Consider the following 21,231-nt stretch of genomic DNA (forward strand, 5'->3'; position numbering starts at 1 on the left):
CATGTAAAGGTAGAAGTTTTGTAACAAAAAGAGGGGAGTAGTTAATCTTACAGTCTAGAAAGAGAGGACCGTAGGACCATCAAGGGAGAAGAGCATGAGCGGAAAGCGGGACCCTATCCAGAGAAGCAGCAACACCAGAGATGGAGGCAGAGATGAGGACATGGAGAGAGGGAGTAGCTGAGGACTCTGGACTCATGGAAAGAGAGAGACTGGGTGCTGGCAGCCAGGAGGCAGGCTTGCAGAATGTGCCCTTTGGTTGTTTAAATTATTATATATTCCTGAGTGTTTCTGTGTATATCACCCCCTTCCAAAAAAAAAAAAATCAGAGGGAATGGAAAATGGAAGCAAATACTATTGAGTGACGATGCATGGTGGAGCTTGTAATCACTGCAATGAAACAATGGTGTAAAGCCGATGCTCTCCCCTGAAAACTATCACTCACTTCACAATACTTAAAAACAAACAAACAAACAAACAAACAAAAAAAGCCCTCTATAGGGTTGCTATGAGTCAGAACAGACACTAAGATACACAACAACAGTCTGGGTACATACAAGCAATGCTGCAGGGTTGGAATACCAACCCTTCTCCACGAGAAGCAAGTCCTTTGTTATATGCTGGGAAGACTGGCAAGGCTATGGGATCTGTGTGGTTACCAGTTCACACCACAGACGAACAAAGAGGGGCACTGAGGACCTCCAACACTATAACATGTGCTTGTTGTGTGCACAGCAAGGCTGACATACAATCCTAGGGCATCGCTTTCCTGCTGTCTGATGGACTGGAAACCATTCTAAGTCTGCAGGCACATACACCTTGGTGGTGCCGTGAGCTACACATTAGGCTGCTAACCGCAAGGTCTGTGGTTCAAACCCAGCAGTCACTCCGCAGGAGAAAGGTGAGGCTGTCTGCTCCTGTAAAGATTTACAGCCTCAGAAACCCCAAGGCACAGTTCTACCCTAGCCTATGAACCACACTAGACTAGATAGCAGTGTTGTGTTTGCATAAAGGCCAAGAGAGCAGGGACTTTGTTGTACTCATGGCTGTATCCCTAGTACCAAAATAATGTTAGGAATGTAAGAGATACTCAAAAAATATTTGTTGATTGAATGACTAAATCATATTATTTTCTAGGTTAGTACCAAGTTTGAATACACCATGGACTACCAGAAAAAAGAAGAAAATCTGTCTCAGAAGAAAGCAGCTGGAATGCATCTTAGAAGTGAGGTTTTGGACATGCTATCTGGAGGGACAAGTCCCTAGAGAAGGACTTCATGCTTGGTAAAGCAGAGGGTCAGAGAAAAAGAGGAAGACTGCCAACCAGAGGGACTGACCAATAGGATCAAGCATAGCAATAATTATGAAGCAGGCATAGGACGAAACAGGCCAGTGTTTCATTGTTATACATAAGCTCACTATGAGTCAGAGATGACTCAGTGGTACCCCAAAACAACCAGTTTTAAGTAATTTTAAAGAATAAACTTAAAGCAATTGGTTATACAAACACATACACATTTTCCTTATGAATTCACAAAAGGTAAAAAACACAAAACTTGTTAGACCGCACACCAAAATATGAGCAACATAATTACAAGCTTATGGGGGAGGGTTCGCTCACTGGATTTTTATAGGATTCATTCTCAGCTGGCTTCACCTATGAAGTGACACTTGACCCCTCTCCTTACTTCAGCTGTCAGTTACTTCAAGCTCTTAACATTAATGACAAAAAGCCACTTCAATATTTCTACTAATCTTTCTAATGCACTACTTTAATGCATTAACCCTGCTTGGTTTCTTCCCAAATGGATCTCTCTGATCTCGTAATAAATACTGGTAATCAAGTTAACGATTAAGGATTCACCACCCTGCCAAGGGCTTCTCAGCATCATCTCATTCAACTGAAAGGTCAAGTTCTCAGCCTATGTGACCACAATGCTGTTCGCAAACTACCTTGAAATGGAATTCTGAACTCAGGCTGTCTAACTCCAGAGAACTGAATCCTCAAGCTTGTGCCCAGTCTTAACATGCAGTTCTGGCGTGGCACTGGACTACAAATCACAACACTGGCAGTTCAAATCCACCAGCCACTCCTTGGAAACCCTATACAGGGTCTCTACAAGTAGGAACCAATTGGCAGCACTTAGAAACAAATCTTACCATTTAGGGTTCTACAAGGTATGGTCCAACCTGTCTCTGTATTCCACCTTCTACTCCTCCACCTTCGGGACAATAAGCATATTTCACACGTCCATTCCAACACTTAGTTGTGCTGACCTGAACTAAGAAGGATTCTGAGGCTAAGAAGCTGGCCAAATAGGCCACAGTACCATCTAAACAAGATGCAGTACCCCCAAAAATCATATGTCAAGCTAAGCTGGTGGCCTATTCATAAATTTGTCTTCTGGCATACCCAGCAAAATACCTTCAACTTGGTATATATCTTATCTTAGTGTGTGTGTGTATATATTGTTGTTGTCAAGTTTCCGAGGAGCGGCTGGTAAGCTTGAACTACTAACCTTATGGTTCAAACTGACCTTGCAATCCAGTGCATTATCCTGCAGCACCACACCAGGACTTAATATACTAGGATATGTATCTGATACGTATGTAGTACAGATATATGCATCTGATATACAAACATATATATGTGTGTATAGCAGATACTTATCTTAACATAGCTACATGAAGAATTCAATGTTGTTGCTGTTAAGTGCCATAGAGTTATTTTGACACACAACAACCCTTTAGAGGGTTTCCAAGGAGTGGCTGGTGAGTTTGAACTGCTGATCTTTTGGTTCAAACCGACCTTGCAGTCCAATGCTTTATCCCACAGTGCCATACCAGAACTCTAATGAATTCAATAGGCCCATACAAAACAGGCTCTAAGGACATTACATCAATACCATAGACTTTTTCTTTTTCCTCCATTGTGCAACCCACTTCAGTGCCCGCAGCCTATGGGCAGGGAGGCTACTAAGCACTGGTTCGGGGCTACAGTTTACTCTAGCATGGGACACTATGAGAGGTCCATGGTGACAGGCCTGCCATAAATCCAAACCCATGCACCAAACTTATTATATTACAAAGCCATTTCTCAAATTCATTGTACTTTAACTAAAACTTAAGTTCTGGTTTAAAGAGCAGTATGGCACTGTTGTTGTTAAGTGTTGTTGAGTCAGTTCCGACCCACAGCAACCCCGTATAGGGTTTCCAAGAAGTAGCTAGTGGATTTGAACTGCTAACCTTGCAGTTTAAACTGACCTTGCAGTCCAGTGGATTATCCTGCAGCGCCCCACCAGGACTCCAATGTGGCATTGTATGTGTGTATGTGTGTGTGTGTGTGTGTGTGTATTCCTGGTGTGGCACTGTGGGTTAATCTGCCAGACTGCAAAGTCATCTGAACTGCAAGGTCGGCAGTTCAAGCTCACCAGCTGCTCGGAAGCCCTACACAGGGTCGCTATAGGTCGGAACCGACTCGACAGCACTTCACAACATACACACACACACATACATACATATAGCACAAATACACAGGACTACTGGTGCAGCACTACAGGATCAGCACTGGACGGCGAACCACAGGTTGGCAGTTCAAACACAGGAACTGCTCTTCAAAAACCCTACACAGGGTCACTATGAGTCAGAATCAACTCGACAACACTTAACAACAACAGAATACATATCCATAAAGGATCTCTGGTAGAACAGTGCTTACAAGTCAGGTCGCTAACCTAAATAAAGATCAGCAGTTTGAAACTACCAACCATTCCATGGGAGAAAGATGAGGCTTTCTGCTCCCTTAAAGTTTTATAGACTTGGAAAACCAATACAGGGTCAGTATGAGTCAGCTTAACAATGCAGTTAAGCGCCGTTGAGTCAATTCCGATCCATAGGGACCCTGTATAGGGTTTCCAAGGAGCAGCTAGTAAGCTTGAACCACTGACCTTGCAGTTCAAAAGGCTTTGCAGTGTGATGCATTAACCCACAGCACCATACCAGGACACACACACACACACTCTCACTCTCTCCATATACACACACGCATATACATATATATATACATACACGCACATATATACATATACATCTTTACCAGAGCAGAAAGCCTCATCTTTTGCTCATGGAACAGCTGGTAGTTTTGAACTGCTGACCTTGCGGTTCGCAGATTGATTCATAACCACTACGCTACCAGTGCTCCATCTATCTATCTATCAATTGATATATATATATATAAAGAGAGAGAGAGAGAGTGAGTGTGTGTGTGAGTGTGTGTGTGTGTGTGAAGTCCTGGTGTGGCGCTGTGGGTTAATGCACCAGACTGCAAAGCTGTTTGAACTGCAAGGTTGGCGGTTCAAACTCACTAGCTGCTTCTTGGAAACCCTATACAGAGTCGCTATAGGTCAGAACCTACTCGACAGCACTTAACAACAACAATGATATATATATATATATATATCACAAGTTCATTTCAAATGCTTTACTGGGTGCTCCTTTTACATCGTTGAAACTTTCAAAGGAGTAAGACTTGCTTCTTAGCACAGATCTTCAATTGCCTACAGCTTCACTCCAAGAGTTACGCTAAGACACATCCTTATAAAATTGAAATTTAAGATGATTTTCAAAGGACTCTTACCGTGGTCAACATGAGCCAAAACACAGATATTTCTGATGTTCGCAGTGTTTCTCTGGAGTTGAATCATCTTATCCAAGCTACTGAGCACCATGGTTACTTTTCCTGTGACTTAAATATTATAGACAGCACAGGAGATATTGGCTGAGGGGGGAAAAAAAAAGTTTTAATGCTAAAAAGTGACAAGACTTCTCAAGTCTCTAAAACTAAACCCAATGAACCTTATTGAAGGGCTCCACTTGGCAGTTCAAGCTCACCAGCTGCTCCTGGGAAACCCTCAGAAGCCCTATACAGGGTCGCTATGGGTCGGAACTGACTCCACGGCACTTAACAACAACCGATCCAGGTCCAAGTCCAGCTTTAGCACTTGAATCAATATCATATCATGACTGTACCGGGTGTTACTCATTCTTCGGGAAGCCAGGGCTGCGGTGAATCACACAGCTCCTGAGGGCTGGGTGCACAGAGACACCGGTAATTCTGCTTCGAAAAGAACTTGAGTAAACTTCTCCAGGCCATTGAATGCTTTAAAAAGTCACTTACAAGAGGCAGGGACTATGCTAATCCCGCTCCCTGATCTTCATTTTTCAATTGGCCTTGTATTCACTGGAGGTGAAATAACATGTATATTACTACCCATATAGGCCAAATGACAGTTTTGGTTCCTGCGCTTAGTAATAAACAAGCAGGTGCGCTGAAGGTCTTTCGAGGGAAATAATTCTACATTCCATTCAGCTCTGTAGCTTGTTGTTGTTAAGTACTGTGGAGTCGGTTCCGACTTAGGCTAATCAAAAGCTTGGTGGTCTGAACCAGGCGGCCGCTTCGGCAGAAAGTTCAGGATTTAGTCTCAGAAACCCTCTGTCAGTGGAAACGAGTCAGGAGTAGTGGGTCATATTCCCTGCATCCCCGTGGGATCCTGGATTCGTCTCTTTGAGGATCCAAAGTCCACAGAGAAACGTCTTCAGCCACCACCACGCCCGCATCCCCGGCTGGAGGGGACAACTCGGACGGGCACTTCTCCCAACCTGAGGCTCTGCCACTAGCCCCGGTCCCAACCCACCGCCGGGACGACCGCGACCCCCAACACCAATGGAAGGTGAGGCCGAGGGGGACGCCAGCGCTCACTGCGACCCCACGCTCACCCCTAGCGGCAGTCGGACCAGCCACGACTGCCCCTCGGTGCACCGCCACAGGACGCACGCCGCCGACGCGAAAAGCTCGGTGGATGCGGAACACCGGCGTGCGAGGGGCGGGGCTAACTGGCGCACAGCCTTTGACCCGGGCGCGGGTCTGACGTCACCGGAAGGCGGTGCCGCGTCGGTCTCCCGGGATCCCCCGGTTGCCTTGGTTACGGCGGGCTCTGAGAAACCCGAGGTGCAGCTTGAGTTGAGGAGCTGCGGAGGAGGCTCTGCAAGCTGAGAAGATGAGGAGTCGTTGTCTTTGTCAGATCTGTACTTGCGGGTAAGAAATGGCTAGTGTGGGCTATGTGAGCCATGCTGGGGATCTTAGGGGGTGCAGGCGACCTGGTAGGGAACTCCAACCTTGAGATGCGCGGACCAGGACTCAACCAGGATCCACCGAATGCACGCTGTGCACCCGCTGGCTACTGATGGCCAAGCAGAAGTTTGCATTCAGTGATGCTAACCGAACAGCCTTGGGGTTCCGCAGCTAATACCTGGTGTAAGGTGGAAAATGGTCAGATTCGGCTGGGAGAGTGCATGACCCCCAATGAAAAACCTTGCGCATGGTCCTGCATTTACAACCTTGCTTTCCAGGCTCCAAGGCTGACCATGTTCCCATTCCCATCCAGACAACCCTGGCTGGGGTCCTCCTGAGCAGAGAGGTCGTAGTCCCCACCCTGAAGCCCAGAGTTGGTCCGTGAGACCCGCCCAGCAACCTCCTACCACCTACAAACACAGTCTTCTACTGCCTTTTCAATGTTGACCCAGGGATTAGATCATTATTTGCAAAACAGATATTATGATTGCCAGTCACTTAGTACTAGTAATCCTTGCCACTGCAGTTTCTCCCCAGTCTCAGAATAATCATTGTTTGTGATTGTTGCTGCTGTTGTTGTTAAATGTCGTTGAGTAGGTTCCGACCCATAGCGACCCTGTATAGGGTTTCCAAGGAGCAGCTGTTGAGCTTGAACCACTGACTTTGCAGTCCAGCACATTAACCCACAGCACCACACCAGGACTCCTGTTTGTGATTAGATGTTGATTAAAAGATGATCAAATTAATATTTGCGTTATGAATCTGCAAACTTGTACAAGAACATTTAAATTCCTTTTTCTAATCTTTAAATTCATTTATATACAATCCAAATGCCTTTCCTATCCAGCTTTCAGGAAATTCAGTCGTCCTGATGTCAGGGGCTCCCTTTCTCCTCTTTCCATCTGAGGGAATTTTATTTGTTTGTTTTAACTTTTTATTGTGAATTGCGCCAAGGTAAACAGACAGGATCATCAGGCTTTACTTTCAACCTATCCTACATTTTGTTTCATCTCAGTGTTTACACTCCACTATCTGTAACAAGTTACCCTGCTTCCACCCAGTGGCTTTCCTTTTGGATCTTATTTTTCACAAATGAACAAAAGCAAAAATACTTGGTGTACACATACAAGACAAAAATATATATATTCATTTAAATGCCTAAAGGGCACAATTCTGCAAACCAGCCTCCAGCACACAGGCATACAGCCTTTCTCCGTCCGTGGGCCTAGAGTCCTCAGCTGCTCTTTATCACTATGTCATCGCCAATGCCACCATCTCTGCTGTCGCGGCTTTCCTGGATAGGGTCTCACACCCCACTCACACTCTTCTTTCTTGATGGTGCTGGGATCCTCTGTCCTGAAATGAAAGATTAATGATACCCCTATTTTAGTTACACAGCTTCTACAATTACAGATGTGACTATCCTACTAACAGTTACTCACAATTGAATAATGAAATCCTATCACCATCATCGCCTTTGACCAGATCCATCTGGAAAACAGGAAAATTATTCAGTGGGGTTTCTACCTTGCCCCTTCATTCTGAAACTAAGCATACCCATGAAAGCTTGTAAGCCAGCCACTTTGTGCCTTTATAGCACCCCGATTTTTGATAGTCAGTGTCTAAATTACAGGTCCCAATCCATTCACCAGCCACTCCTCGGAAACTCTATACAGGGTCGCTGTGAGTCGGAAATGACTCGACAGCACTTAACAACAACATTTGAATCAAAGGAATGCCCCATCTCTCATATTTTTCCGCTGCATTGTGTTTATACTATTTCTCATGTAAGTTAAACTGCAATGGGTTATTTTATATTGGTAAATAAAGTTGGAGAATGCTAGAAAAAAATTTCGACATGGTAACAGTAACCTGGTGGGAATTGTTGGGTGAAAGTTGAAAGGGAAGAGAGAGGATGATGTTTGAGACTATAGGAAGTCACTTGACTTGTACCTCAAACTCATGACAGCAGATAAATACAATTTTCTTCGTTCCTTTCCTAGGACCTCCTGAAATGAAAACATAAAAAAAAAGATAGAAATAATGGTACTGAACTGAATGCAAGGAGGACTCAACAACATGAGATGTCAACAGATTTTTGAAAGCTAGAAAGGTGAAGATAGGCACACTTTTACAGAGGAATTAGGCATGGAGCCATCGGCCGTAGAGGGCAGAGACAGACGCTGGTCTAAATTTATAGGTTCAGTAGAGGGCCGAAGGGGACAATGTATACAGAAAGGTTGAAGTCTGAAACCCAAACACTATGATTGTCCTTCCCACCTCCCCTTCCTACATCTGCCCCAACCAAACAGAGACAAATTCAATGACTTGTCTCGGGAAAGCGAAGATACTAGTTGTGGAAGCCTACCATGAAACAAGAGGACTCAGTAAACCGATGATCCCTATGATGAGAAATCTGTATCGGACTTGTGCAATGCAAATAACACAAGTCCCATTAGGGGCACTAGAAGCTCTAGGAAAAGGAAAAGTTGTACAGTAAAATTAGGGTTTAAAATGAGACAGTAAAATTTAAAATAATTTTAAGTATTAATAATTGATAGAGTAAAAGTAAAGATAATTTACTTAACCTGGAGGCTAGCAACCTTTTACCTTGAATACCTTGTTGTTGTTAAGTGCCATCCACTCGGTTTCCAATCAGAGTGGCCCTGCATAGGATTGCGGAGGAACAACTGGTGAGTTTGAACCACCGATCTTTCAGTTCAAACTGACCCTGTGGTTCAGTGCTTATCCTACAGCACCACACCAGAACTCCTTGAATACTTTGTTGTTGTTAAGTGTTGTCAAGCCTGTTCTAACTCATAGCAACCCTGTGTAGAGTTTCCGAGGAGCGACTTGTGGGTTTGAACTGATGACCATGTAGTTCTAAGTCCACTGCTGAAATCTGCAGTGCCACATCTGGAGAATATCTTGTTAAGTGCTGTTTTCTGACCCATAGCGACCCTGTATAGGGTTTCCAAGGAGCAGCTGGTGAGCTTGAACCACCAACCTTGCAGTTCAAAGGATTTTGCAGTCTGCTGCCTTAACCCACAGCGCCACACCGGGTCATGTTAAACCCAAGAGAAGAAAAGGTACTTCCTGCACAGGAAGTGACCCCAGCAGTCAAGGATGTATTGTAGTCATTGTAATGTAAACATTGTTAATGTTTTTCTTGTTGACTCATAGCTATCCTGTATAGGGTTTCCTAGGAATGGTTGGTGTGTTTGAACTGCCAACCTCATGGAAGTGCTTATCCTGCAGTGCCCCACCAGGACTCCAATAATAAACATAATATGCTGAATTTACAACTTTTCCAAAAAAACAAAAACAACCAGCCAACCTAGGTACAAAGCATGGTGACTTGGTTGTGCCTGTCTGCCAAGATTAGCAAGCTGCTAACTCAGGAAGCCATCTTGCAACTCAAGACCCTGCCTAACAACTACCAACTCCAACATCTTTTTGTCTTCACCCCAATCCATACTAGCAAAATGGATGCCGTGTGCCCTTTTTCTCTCCCTGTGTAACTGCTACGAATCAAAGACCTATTTGAGTATAAGGAACTCTGGTAGTGTAATGGTTATGAATTGGGCTGCGAGCCGCAAGGTCAGCAGTTCAAAACTACCAGCTGTTCCGCGGGAGAAAAATGAGGCTTTCTGCTGCTCCCGTAAAGATTTACGGCCTTGGAAACCCTATGCAGGGTCACTGTGAGTCAGAACCCACTCCACGGCACAACAACAAAACTATGTGAAGCCTAAATGGTACGTGGAAGCTCCCTGCAAAGGGTGCAGGAAACACACTTGGTACCTTTTCAGCTTCTTTGGCATAAGAAAGCTAACCAACTTGTTAGAGCAAAGCCAGAGTTTCTCCCACCTTAGGACATACCATGTAGCCCCGGCGTGCTACTGTTGGATCAGCACTAGACTGCGAACCACAGGTCTTTGGTTCAAACCCACCAGTCACTCCTTGGAAACCCTGTACAGGGTCACTACGAGTCGGAATTGACTCAACGGCACTTAATAACAACAACAACAAGGACATACCCTAACTTATTCATTGGTTTATGAGCAGCACTGCCGAAGAAATGGAGGGTTTGGGTTTTTTTTTTTTATTTCGCTTTAAGTAAAACTGCTTTAAAATGATGTATTCTGAGTTTATCTGAGGTCTCTGATTTAAGTGTAGCCGCCACACTAAATGTCATGATGCTGTAAATAATCTCAGCGCATTTGTGTTTGTACAGACGGCATCATTGTCCACATGGAAACACAAGGATTTATGAACATTCTGGCGTGCCTTACCCCACCACTGAGTATTTGGAAAAATACCATACATACGGCAGTGTACTTCCACTGAAGAGCCTGAAACCCAAGCAAGAATTCCGAGCATGCCGTGGCAAAATGGAAGGGATAACAACATTTCAGTAAATATTCAGCAACTCCTTGCTTTAATTCTTTTCTTCCCAACTGTAGGGTTTTCTTACCATTTTAATTGATTGTGTTTGTTGATCCAAGTTGAACCAACCAGAAGCAAGAAACTAGTTCAGTCACAACTTAAGAAAAACAGATGAAAACTGAGTTAGGTTGGCAAAGAGAGAGAAAAAGAAAAGAAGTTGTTGTATTGATTTTTTTTTTTTTTTTAACCTTCTAAAATCATGTCACCTGCTCCCCACTGTTACCAGCACCTGAACACATTCCCTGCCTTCCTCATGGTCGTATGTGTATCTGCTCTAATTTCTGCATCTCTTGACCTGCTGCTTATACTATAACCTGCCAAAATAAAATGCAAATCTAGTCCGATCATCTCCCTGCTTAGAATTCTTGTACCTTCTCATTGTGTTTGACATAGAACAAAATCCGTACCCAAATCTGAGTCTAGGTCTTTTACCTGCAGCCTGAATTGTACTGCCGTGGCCTTTGCACTGTTTCATGCTCCCATCACGAGGCCTTTGTTCCATTTCTTTGAAAGGACCAGCTTTCCCTTGTCACAGATCTTTTCAACGTACAATTTGCTCTGCTGGAATTTCCCCTCTCTGTTCTGCTAGTTGAGGCCCACACAATTCAGGTGTTCAGTTCTTCATTTCCTTTGAAAGCTGCCTATGACGCATCACTCCGTTTTCCGGATAGGTGGCGTTCCCTTCTGTGAGCACTGTCCTACTACTGATCATTAGAATTGTTTCATTGTCTATGGAAGCAGGAATGATGTCCGTTTTAATCCTGCATTTCCAATACTTTGTGGGGCACTGTAGGATAAGCACTGGCCTGAAAGATCAGTTAGAACCACAAAGTTGGTGGTTAAAACTCACCAGCCACTGCTTGGAAACCTATACAGAATTGCTATGAATCGGAACTGACTCAGTGGTGCCTAATAACAACAGTAAAACACTATAGTCCTTGTGTGACATTGTAGGGTAAGCACTTGACTATTCACCAGAAGGTCGGTAGTTTAAACCTACCAGCTGCTCCCTTAAAGATTCGCAGCCTTGGAAGCACTACGCAGGGTTGCTGTGAGTTGGAACTGACTCCCCAGCACCTCAACAATAGTACAATACTAAGTATCATGTAGTGTTCATTCAGTAGTTTTTTTAGTGGAGATGAACAAGAAAGTCCTCAGTTGGAAGTTTTCATTTGGACTAGCTTTTTTCACCTCTTTGTATTTTGGTGAACATGGTAGGTGAATTACTTTATTTACTAAGTCATTGATTTAATATGCATAGATATTTAAGGCACAATCTTCAGCACTTAGCATAAAAAAGTTCCTGCTTTCAGGGAATTCATATCAGTTTTCTCTAATTCTGAGTTATGAAAAGTGCTCTATGTTGTTTAGTGCCATTGAGTCAGTTCCGACCCACAGCGATGCTGGATAGGGTTTCTGAGGAGTGACTGGTGAGCTTGAGCTGCCAACCTTGCAGTTCAAACTGACTTTGCAGTCCAGCACGTTAACCCACAGCATCACACCAGGACTCCTTAAAAAAATGCTCTCTAGCCGATTTAATTTTAGTCATTTCCAGTCATTCCCAATATGTATCATATAGAGTTCATTCTACTTATGAAGCAAAGGTGTAAACCTTCAAACCTTAGCTCATCGCGTCTACTTAAAAAAAAAAAAGTGGAATATATGTAACAAAACATTGACCATTTCAGCCATTTCTGCTTGTACAACTCAGTGACGTTACTTCTACTCACTGTACTGAGCCACCACCATAACTATGCACTTTTTACTTTTGCATTACCCTTAACAGAACTCAGTACCCCTTAAGTGACCGTGCCCCATTTTACACTCCTGCTAACCTAAACGTAATAATGAACAATTGAAATAAATGAGGTGAAGAAATTTAATCATTGCATGGCACAAAGCAAATAAGAATGGTTATTCCTTTGAACCTGCTTTCTTCTTGATGCCTTAATGGTTTGTAAAGGAACTTTGAAATCTGAGGGTACGTCAAAAGAATTGCTACCGGGGTTCCAGTTCACTAATACACTTGGGTCTCTATGCACTTGTCTATTCTCCATATCTCATATAAAAGATCATTTCTACTTTTAATTTCAGTCAGTGTTTACAGTTAATAGTACTCTGGTAACTCCAATTATTGCTGTAGGTGTGTGGCTTTTCCATAGATGACAGGACATTCCAAAGTCATCAGACTTTGGCTTGTTTAGAATCATCCAGAATGTTTAGAATCATCCAAAAAGGTTAAGACTACAGATTTCAGAACTCCGTACAACCGAGCCAGCGGGTGATGGAGTGAGTCCTGGAGTCAGCCTCTGTGACAGGCACTGCATATCCGTTGCTGTGACACAGACTGGCTGCACTGGGTCCGTGTCTTAGTTATCCAGTACACCAGAACAGAAATGCCACAAGGCGTTAACAAACAGAAATTTGTTGTCTCACAATTTAGGAGACCAGAAGTCTACATTCAGACACTGGCTCTGGGTCAGCATGTATAGATCCAGCATTCCCTGGAAATCCCCATGTATCTTTCTTTCCCTGGATCTGACAGCTTCACAGTGCAGACAGCGCAGGTCCAAAGTGCACTCCACTCCTGGTTCTTCCTTCTTGGTGGTAGTAGGTTCCTCCAATCTCTGCTCACTTCTCTTTCCTGTTATCTCTTGTAAGTCAAAGGTGTTGCAGGCCACACCCCAGGGATAGTCCACTTCCAGCATGTCAGGGCTGGGCTGGGATTAGGGTGTTGTGCCCCACCCTTAATCCTCTGACAGATTGATCACATCATGAGGGAAGATCAGGTAACATTACATCATCACAAAACTGCCAAGCCACTGAGAATCAGCCCCGCCAAGTGACCCATTTTGGGGGCACAGAATTCAATCCATGACAGTCAGGCGTCAGGCTAATCCCCAGAGACCACGTGGAACATAAAATGGAGAAGGGCTTCACCCTACTGCTGTTTACAATCCTGTGGGGTAGGAAGTCCAGGAAGACATAATCAGGTAAGACATAATTAAAAATTACAGTAAATGTGGTGGTGGTTATTATGGTGTTAAGTGCTGTTGAGTCAGTTCCGACTCATGGCGACCCTGTATAGGGTTTCCAAGGAGCAGTTCATGAATTTGAACTGCTGACCTTGCAATTCAAACAGACCTTGTGGTCCAGTGCTTATCCTAAAGTGCCATACCAGGACTCCAGAGTAAATGAGATGAGGAAATGAAAAACTGTGTTGGCATAGAACAAATAGGAAGGGTTATTCTTTGTCTCTTCACCTTATGTTCTTTCTTCTTGATGGCTCAATGGTTCATAAAGGAGATTTGACACATGAGAATGAGTCAGAAAGTATAGCTACAGGGATTCTAGTTCATACATGTGTAAGTGTATGCCAAACAAAATGTGTTTAAGTATATCTCTGTAATCAGGAAATGGTTTCAGACACGTGCTCCCAGGAGCACACTTGTCTTGGTCTCACTGGGCTGCCTTCAAAAACAAAAAAGTCCAATCAAAACTGACTTTCAAAGGGATCTGCTGGGCCAGTTAAATCCAAGGCCCAGAGCCAAGTCAGAAGGGTTATGGCAACTGTTTGGGGACTCCGAAGGGATAATCTGGTAGGGTTTCCTCAAAGGGCAGATAAACCACCATCACGCGTGCTTATGAAGAAGTTTTCAGAACACTGAAAACTACACTGTGAGAAATAGTCCGGGAAAGTCGCACTTCGGGATTTTTTTTTTTTTTTTTCTCCCATCAAGACAATGTACCTACTCAGTTTCCAAGGGTAGCACGGACTATCCTATAAGAATCTCATTGAGAAACCTTAGCAGCCACCTTACGGCTCTGATCTTGCCCCATCAAAGTTCTTTTTGCTCCCGTAACTCTAAAGATATTGAAAAGGAACACAATTTGGGTCCCTGAAGAATGCCAAAGCTGCTGAATTGATGTTGATAACCAAAGAGACCAGAATTCTTGTGGGAAGTGCTAGGGCTGGATATACCACCTAGAAGTGTATGCACTTTGACAGAGGATACATAAAGAGAAATGATAGCTTTATATTTTGATACTTTTGTTCAATAAAGGTTTCTATGATTTTGCACTACGTTTTTACTTACCCTTGTAAATCTCACCTTGTTTATATTTACTGAATAAAGTTTTTGTTTTTAACCAGTTCTAAATGTTAAAATCGGGAAAGTTAAAAGAGAGGATTGTTTTTCAGTTCTAGGTTTCTTCAGCTGACTTGAACTGTTCAAGTAGCCTTTGGTCATGAAAAGAATAAGGTGTCTACTCATAGATGTCTAGTATACAGGGAGAGACTAAGAAACACGGCGGACTTGTACAAGATTCTTGCTCAGGCAGAGCGTTACGGTAGTACAGTATCATGTGTCAGAGAACTGACAGGAAGTTTGTCCTAAAAGAGTACGCAGCTGGACAATTCAAAGGTTTCCAGATATACTGGATGAGCATGATTGCATTCACCTTTTACTATTTCTTCATTGAAGGCTGCTTTGGATTTGAAGGTATACTCTCTAACACTTACCGAGTCTAAGCAGAGAAACCAAGACTTCTGAACTTTCTGCCCTTCTCTCCCGGATTCTCCCACCTGTTGATTGCATTCTAGCCAATCCCCTCTAGCTGTATTTGGAAAGAGCAAAGAACAACTCAGGTGTCTTAAGGAGCAGAGCCTCGATTAAGTGCCAGGCACTCTGCTAGCCCCCTGTGACAGAGTCAGGAAAAGCAGCCATAATCTCTGAGCTGCTGGCAGAATTTTCTGTCTAGTGAAGCAAAGGTGTTGGTTGAAAAGATGACTCGAAAAAATTAGAAAAATGCAACAGTGGTGAAAGGTATGCTGGATAGGCACACGGTTCCTTTAGCATCCGAATAAGAGTTTCATTTTTGATTCAGCAGAGCAATGGGACATGAACTAAGATCTGAGAGGTGCACAGCAGCGAACTGCATTGAGAGGGAAAGGCAGTGTATCCAAGCAGTAGCATGGAGCAGAAAGGAGCATAGGAAGTAGGCCAGTCTCAATGGCTAATTAGCAAGAAGAAGCACCATGTGGTCTGAGCCTCATTAAAGGAGACCAGGCATGGCCTTGTGTGTTGTCTTCAGGGTTTTTTGTTTTGTTTTCTTCTATATTCTTAGAGCATAAATTGCCATTAAAGGCTTATGTTTCCTTTTTGGGATGGTAAGCAGAGAAATGGAACAAGAATGAGGTGATCAGATTTACATGTGAAAAGATCCAGGTACATGGAGAAAAGACTGGAGAGTAGACTGGAATGGATGCAGGTAATGAGTTTAGGACACTTTGGTGTAGTTTGAGTGAGCTATTAATGAAAGCTTGGAATATGATGGTACAAATGGAAAAAAGTGGTTAGGTTTGAGAGCTATTTAGGAGGCAGAATTGATAGGTTCAACTATAGGAGTTGATGGACTGGATACTGGACAAGGTGAGGTGTGGACGATGAGTCCTAGGCTTCTATGTGTGCAGCTGAAGACATGGCCGTGCCATCCACTAAGATAAGAAGGAAGTGAAGAAGATTTATTGGGGCAATAATTTCATTTGGCACATGTTGAATTTTGAGGTGCCCTTGAATATTCAGGAGGCCATTGCACATACTAATGTGGAGCTCAGCGAAGAGGTTTGGGGTGAGCTGTGAATCTGAGGCATTTCTGTAGTTAGTAAAGCTGTGAGAGTCAAGGAGTTCACCTCAGGATGAGAAGAGGGGACTGAGTAGGTTCAAGACTGATGAACTCCGAGCTTGAATAACCGAGTAGAAGAGAATGCTACTTACTATGTTAAAGACCTGGAGAAAATAATCAGAGAGGCAGGAAGAGAAAATTTCTTGGAAATACTGGGAGTATGCAATAATGTTAATTACTACTTGCGAGATCAAGTAAATTGAGAACTAAAAATGCCTGACGGATTGAATCACATAGACGTCCTTGTGGACCATAAAGCTGTATTGGGAATGTCGCAGTACTGGGAACTAAACTGAAGTTGGCATAGAGAGAATAGAAAGTGAGGAATGGAATCAACAAGTATAATTAGTTATGTTGCAAATGGGAGAGGAACTTAACTAAGCTTTTGTTCTTATGTGTTTTATATATTCTGGTAGCGTAGTGGTTACGAATCGGGCTGCGAACCGCAAGGTCTGCAGTTCGAAACTACCAGCTGCTCTGCGGGAGAAAGATGAGGCAATCTGCTCCCGTAAAGATTTACAGCCTCGGAAACCCTGTTCGCTATGGGTTGTCGCTTGGTGTGTCGCTATGGGTTGAAACCAACTCGACGGCACTTAACAACAACAACAACAATGTTGAAAATAATGATTAATATAAAATAGCTTAAAAGAATCATAAAATGACTTGAAGTAATCATAACTAGAAAGCAAATACATTACCCTTACTATGTACCAAACACTTTTAAATTGTGTGTGTGTCCTTAAAACAACCCTATGAGGTAGATGATATTCTTGTTCCATTTACATATGAGGAAACTGAGACATAGACAGGTTAACTAACTTCTCAAGATCATGCAGGTAGTGAATGCCTAAGCTAGGATTTGGAGCCAGATCCCCACGAGTCTTCACGACAGCAGACTGCCTGCCTCAGTGCCTATAATACTATCTCTGTCACATAGAGCTCTGTAAGAGCCAGGCCAGTTGGATTCCATGTGTCTGCATCTATGTCAAGGACTTCTGGAAGAACCCATTCTGCTGAGTAAGACTCACATCTATACTGTGGGTATGATTTATGCCTAAAGGCTGGACGACAGCATGACTTCAATTAGAACACAGTTTGTCTGGATAGTTTACTAGAATCTTTAAGCAGGATAAATAAAGATTTTAAATGGACCCAAGGGGTATGTTTTTATCATTTTCTTGATTCATCAAGCCACCTGAGATTTTCTTCATGCCAGAAAAAAATCAATTACTTAAAGATTTTATTTAATACTCAATTAACTGAGGATCTATTGTAATGATGCCTTGAAAACTAGAATTTTTGATATATTTACTTTTCTTAACATGTTTGTTTAATCACAGGATAGAACCTTATAAAGGAATTAATTTGTTTTTTTTCAAGCTGTATATGAAATGTCACTATTTTAAATTTTCCGTATATTTTTCAAGTAAAAAATTCTGGAACTTTTCAATACTGTATTGAAATAATTAGAAATAAAAGAACCTATGAGGCTATGTTTCCAATTTATATGTTTCAGGTCAGATTATCGTCCTTATGAAATAGTCAAACAGCCTCGCCATGCACCAGAAGAATATAAGCCCAAAGCTGGGGAGATTGATCTTGGTACTACCTACAAACGGGATTTTAATTCTTATAAAGTACAGCCTGTGTCGATAGTCCGGCCTTTGGAAAGACAAGTTAAAAGAGGAAAGTTGGAAACTGTCCCTACCTATAAAGGTAACACATGCCATTTCGAAAATGAAGGAGGCAGAAATTAAAATTTGTATCTTTAACATATAATGCCAAATCATAATTTTGGTGTGTTGCCAAACGTAGCTCCTATGGCTTGGGGAAAAAACTGTTTTCTCTTTCTTTGGTCAAAATAGTGAACAAAAGACCATTTTCTTGATTGAAAGTTAAGAGACCTCGATTCTTGCCTAGATTCAGCCATTCATATTATTTTCATCTGAAACAATAGAAAAACAACAGATGGCATTGACCAAGCAAAGGTGTCTGGTTTCTCTCTATGGCAACCAGAAGTCTTCATAATGAGATGATGCTCATCAGAATATACCCCAGTCTTTCATCCCTGAAATCCCATGGTCCTCACCCTAGTCACTGAACAACCCTCTTGTTTTTCTGACATGATCCTTTTGCTCATTTTGTCCACATTGAGTTGACATTGCCCTCCCTCATCCCTGAATGAGTTAACACTATCCAGAGTACTGAAGTCTTCAGAAAAGTCAAAGAAATAGTATACCTCTCTATCAAATTCAGAACTCATGAATGAAACAAAAAGATTAGCAGATGGAGAACTTGTATTCTGACAGTGATTAGGATGGAGGATAAAGCTTGAGTCTCTAGATACAACAGGGTCAAGGCTGCATTTCATCATTGTGTGTGGTGAGTGCACTGCCTGCTAAGGACAGGTTTGTAGCTGAAGAGAAGTCACAATGAAACCAGACTCACGGTCCACTGTGAGTTATAGGACAGAGGAAATGGAGAAAAGATGAAGAAAACACCCCCAAAATGGTGAGATGGCAGCATTTAGACACTGGAGATGTGACTTTATGACATGGAAGACAGAAGTGTATGTATCCAGAGCAGTCTCAGCTTAGGAATTCATTCATATTAAAATGCAAACGATACACTTGGTCAGTATTTGATTTGATCAATTTTTAAAATATGCTCTGTCCTGGGCACTGTAGGGCACGCAAAGGTCAAGATTACAGCATGGTAGAAACCTTACAGTTATGTTCAGAAAAGAAGCAATAATAGTATGAAAAATGAAACAGCCATACAATAAAAACAACACTGCCTTCAAGTCAATCTCAACTCACAGTGACCCTACAGCACTGAGTAGACCTGCTCCATAGGGGCCCAGAGGCTGTACATGTTTATGGAAGTAGACGGCCTCATCCTCATTCCACTGAACAGCTACCTGATGGGTTTGAACCAACCTTTTAATTAGCAGCCCAACACTTTACCTGCTGTGCTGCTGGAACTCCTAATTAGAAAGAAAATTAGGGTTACAGAAATGTAGACTGAGCCAGATCACTAAAGGCTACCCTGGGGAAGTAGCCATAGAGACCAGTAAGTATGAACCAGGCATAGAATGACAGGACAAAAGGAGTAAAAGCATCAAGTCAGAAAAACAAAAGGGTGGTTCAGTGACTAGGGTGAGGACCATGGGATTTCAGGGATGAAAGATTGGGGTGTATTCTCATGAGCATCATCTCATTATGAAGACTTCTGATCGCCATACTGAGAAGCTTGACATTTTTTTAAACAAAAATTTTTTTTGAAACTTCTGTGACCAGATAGGAAGTAACAGGTAGCAGAAAGTTAAGAGTTGCACACCATGACGTGAAAAAGGTATAACATGTTAAATGCGATCTCTGTTGTTAAGTGCTGTTGAGTCAGTTCTGACTCACCGTGATTTATGCACCCTATGCCAACGAAACACTGCCCGGTTCTGTGCCATCCTCACAGTTGTTAATGTTTGAGCCCATTGTTAGAGTCCTTTGTGTCAGTTGATTTCATTGGGAGTCTTCCTCTTTTCTGATGTCCCTCCAGTTTACAAAACATGATGTCCTTCTCCAGGGACTGGTCCCTGCTGACAATATGTCCAAAGCCTGAGAGACGAAGTCTCACCATTCTGTACTTCTTCCAAGAGCGTTTGTTCACTCTTCTGGCAGTCTTTGACATATTCCACATTCTTTGCCTGTACCTCAACTCAAAGGGCCGTTTGTGCAGTCTTCCTTATTCACGGTCCAGCTTTTGCATGTGAACTGTTGACATCTTATTTTTAATCACATTACACAGCTGTTGTTGTTGTTAAGTGCCGTCGAGTCGGTTCCGACCCATAGCGACCCTGTACAGGGTTTCTGAGGGTGTAAATCTTTACGGGAGTAGAAAGCCTCATCTTTCTTCCACGGAGCAGCTGGTAGTTTCGAACCGCTGACCTTAAGGTTCGCAGCCCGATTCGTAACCACTACGCTACCAGAGCTCCTTAGAAGCAAAGAAATAAAATCTAGAGCTGAAAGAGCCCTCCGTAGGTGAGTGGGAATGGGCAGCCATTTATATCCATGGGAGAAATTTCCAAATCAAGGTCCAGGCTGAGAACTGGGCTTAGTAAAAGTAGAGTAGCGTTACTCAGGAAAGAGAAACCAGTCAGCACTGACTTGTGGGCTGAGATACACTCTGGACTCTGGGACAGTTCTAGATGCATGGTTGGTTTTCCTGGTGGAGGACAAGGCATTCTGGGAGATTGACGCAGAAAATTTGTACGGAAACAGCCCTTAGCCTCTGGGAGTATTGAGAAGAAAAGTCCCACTAGAATGAGGGTCTTGCCACAAACACACAACAGCTCTTGCCCTTGAGACATTTGAAACCAAAGGAAGACTGTCTAGCTAAAGGTGCCAAGAAGTGCTCTCCTAGTTCAGTTCTTGATTGGTTTGAGGAGACCTGGCCCACATCATATCTGCCTAACTTCAGGAAGAGAAAACTGTTTTCTCTTGAGAATAGCATTGACTTGAATTTCGCTTTTATGGCTCTCTTGCAAACAATAAAACATTACGAGACGTATGAAGAAGAAATAAAGATGAACAAGTAATGGCCAGAAAGTTTCCAAATTGATGCACGAGTCAGCCTACAGATTAAAGAAGCTCAACAAACTCCCAAATAGATAAACACAAAAAGCGCACCTAGGAAGTAGTCATCAAAGTTCTGAAGATCAGGTAAAAATACATTCTTAAAACTAGTCAGATGGGAAAAAAAATACCCATTTTTGGATTTTTCAGCTTTGAAATCTAAGGCTGATATTTTTGAAGTGCTGAAGGAAAAACAACAGAATTAGCATTCTTAAACCCAGTGAACCTAAAATTTTACATCTAGTGAAAATCCTGTTTAAAAAATAAGACAACATAAAGATGTTTTTAGACAAACAAAAGCTGAGTGACTTTGTTTCCAGCAGACCCACATTACAAAAGTCC

General features: G+C 42.7%; 2 protein-coding genes across 5 annotated transcripts in view; one reads left to right on the top strand and one right to left on the bottom strand.

Annotated features, from left to right (window-relative positions):
* Positions 1–4,735, bottom strand: part of EFTUD1 (elongation factor Tu GTP binding domain containing 1) — a 162,341-nt gene extending 157,606 nt beyond the window's left edge. For 2 of the 4 annotated variants that reach the window (XM_006870919.1, XM_006870921.1), the window contains exon 1: positions 4,634–4,735. In XM_006870919.1, coding sequence (XP_006870981.1) covers positions 4,634–4,724 — 91 coding nt within the window. In that variant the 5' untranslated portion in view covers positions 4,725–4,735. The remainder of the gene's footprint in view (positions 1–4,633) is intronic. The other 2 variants (XM_006870922.1, XM_006870920.1) reach the window with 1 other exon arrangement.
* A 5,770-nt stretch (positions 4,736–10,505) lies between these two features.
* The window catches only part of FAM154B (family with sequence similarity 154, member B), a 28,801-nt gene continuing 18,075 nt past the window's right edge, over positions 10,506–21,231 (top strand). Inside the window, exons 1-2 of the mRNA XM_006870923.1 lie at positions 10,506–10,513; positions 17,775–17,974. Coding sequence (XP_006870985.1) covers positions 10,506–10,513; positions 17,775–17,974 — 208 coding nt within the window. The remainder of the gene's footprint in view (positions 10,514–17,774; positions 17,975–21,231) is intronic.

The sequence above is a fragment of the Chrysochloris asiatica genome, unplaced genomic scaffold (genome assembly GCF_000296735.1).
Source record: "Chrysochloris asiatica unplaced genomic scaffold, ChrAsi1.0 scaffold00156, whole genome shotgun sequence".
Lineage (NCBI taxonomy): Eukaryota > Metazoa > Chordata > Mammalia > Afrosoricida > Chrysochloridae > Chrysochloris > Chrysochloris asiatica.